This window comes from Ichthyophthirius multifiliis (assembly GCF_000220395.1).
Source record: "Ichthyophthirius multifiliis unplaced genomic scaffold scaff_1120509250597, whole genome shotgun sequence".
NCBI classification, from domain to species: domain Eukaryota; phylum Ciliophora; class Oligohymenophorea; order Hymenostomatida; genus Ichthyophthirius; species Ichthyophthirius multifiliis.
Window position 1 is genome coordinate 2,319 of NW_004086601.1, and position 1,393 is coordinate 3,711.

The window sequence follows — 1,393 nt, forward strand, 5'->3', positions numbered from 1 at the left end:
AGAAACATAAGAATGTGTAAGACTCTGTTGGATGTCTTAATAAAATGATTCTAGTACATGTAATAAATGTGATACTAGTAAAGGATATAGATTAGGTTCAGATAAAAAATGTATTTTGTGTAAGTAAAATTGCTCCTAATGTAATCCTAAAAATGTAGCAGAGTGATTACTTTGTGACGGAAATAAATTCAAAATTTACGGTACTAGTTGTGTAGAAAGATGTCCAGATACTAGTTTTTTATCTAATATTAGTAAAAATGTGAAAATTGTTCTCAAAAATGTTAATAATGTAATTAATCAGGTTGTATAAAATGCGAAGAAGGCTATTATATTTAAACATAAAACTAAGGCGTGTGCTTAGTATTCTTATAAATATACTAATTGCTAATCATGTGATAATTTATCTTGTAAAAAATGTTATAATGAATATTAATTTAATTCTTTGAAAAAATAATGCTTGTAAATCTCTGTTAAATTAAATATATATATAAATATAAATATAAATATAAATATAAATATAAATATAAATATAAATATAAATATAAATAATATTCATAAATAATAAATTTAATTATATATTTTTTATGTTTTATATAGATATATTACATATATCATTTTAATATAAATATATATATTTTTTTTATTATAATAAATTTTATAAATTATTTATTTTATTATATAATTTTGATTATTATTATTTATATTTAATTTATTTTTATTAAAATTATATATATTTATATATTTTTTTAATATATATTTATAATTAATTTTTTTCAAATTATATAATTAATAAATTAACTAAAATTAAATTAAATTTATAAATATTAAAAATTAATTATAAATTAAATAAATATATTTTACATTAAATTTTTAAAAATTATAGATATTTTTTTTTACTTATTTATATTTGGTAAATATATATTATTTTTATAAATATATTTTTATATATATTTTTTTTTTATATTGTTTTTTTTTTATATATTTTAAATTATATTTATTTATTTATAATTATTTAATTTTATATCTTATAATTTATGTATTTTTTTTTTTTTTTATACATTTATTATTTTTATCTTTTATTTTTTAAATTTCAATTATTTTATTTATCTTCAATATTTTTTTTTAGTCCTATTACTATATTTATTAAAAAATTTTAATTATAAAATGTTATTTTCTTTTTAAAAATTTAATATACATTCTTTATTAAATTGCTTAATTTATTAAAATTAAAATATTAATAAATATTTATATATTAAAATATTTTTAAATAAAAAAATTTGATTAAATAAGATTAAATTATTAAGAGAATTTTAAAATATATTAAAATATAAAATATAATATAATAAGATAAAAAAATAAATTATAAAAAAAATATAAAAAATTATATATATAT

At 11.0% G+C, this 1,393-nt stretch overlaps 1 protein-coding gene across 1 annotated transcript in view, besides 14 other annotated features; it reads left to right on the forward strand. All coding sequences in view use genetic code 6, as the record gives it.

The window, feature by feature from the left end:
* The window catches only part of IMG5_084320 (leishmanolysin family protein, putative), a 2,689-nt gene extending 2,259 nt beyond the window's left edge, over positions 1 to 430 (forward strand). Inside the window, exon 5 of the mRNA XM_004036343.1 lies at positions 22 to 430. Within this exon, the coding sequence (XP_004036391.1) occupies positions 22 to 263 (242 nt within the window). The 3' untranslated portion in view covers positions 264 to 430. The remainder of the gene's footprint in view (positions 1 to 21) is intronic.
* A 41-nt stretch (positions 431 to 471) lies between these two features.
* Positions 472 to 548: a microsatellite.
* A 140-nt stretch (positions 549 to 688) lies between these two features.
* Positions 689 to 774: a microsatellite.
* Positions 694 to 796: a microsatellite.
* Positions 695 to 770: a microsatellite.
* Positions 727 to 771: a microsatellite.
* Positions 777 to 852: a microsatellite.
* Positions 853 to 915: 63 nt separating this feature from the next.
* Positions 916 to 955: a microsatellite.
* Positions 916 to 1,024: a microsatellite.
* Positions 939 to 982: a microsatellite.
* Positions 1,017 to 1,071: a microsatellite.
* Positions 1,026 to 1,078: a microsatellite.
* Positions 1,048 to 1,085: a microsatellite.
* A 226-nt stretch (positions 1,086 to 1,311) lies between these two features.
* Positions 1,312 to 1,345: a microsatellite.
* Positions 1,315 to 1,388: a microsatellite.
* Positions 1,389 to 1,393: the final 5 nt, after the last annotated feature.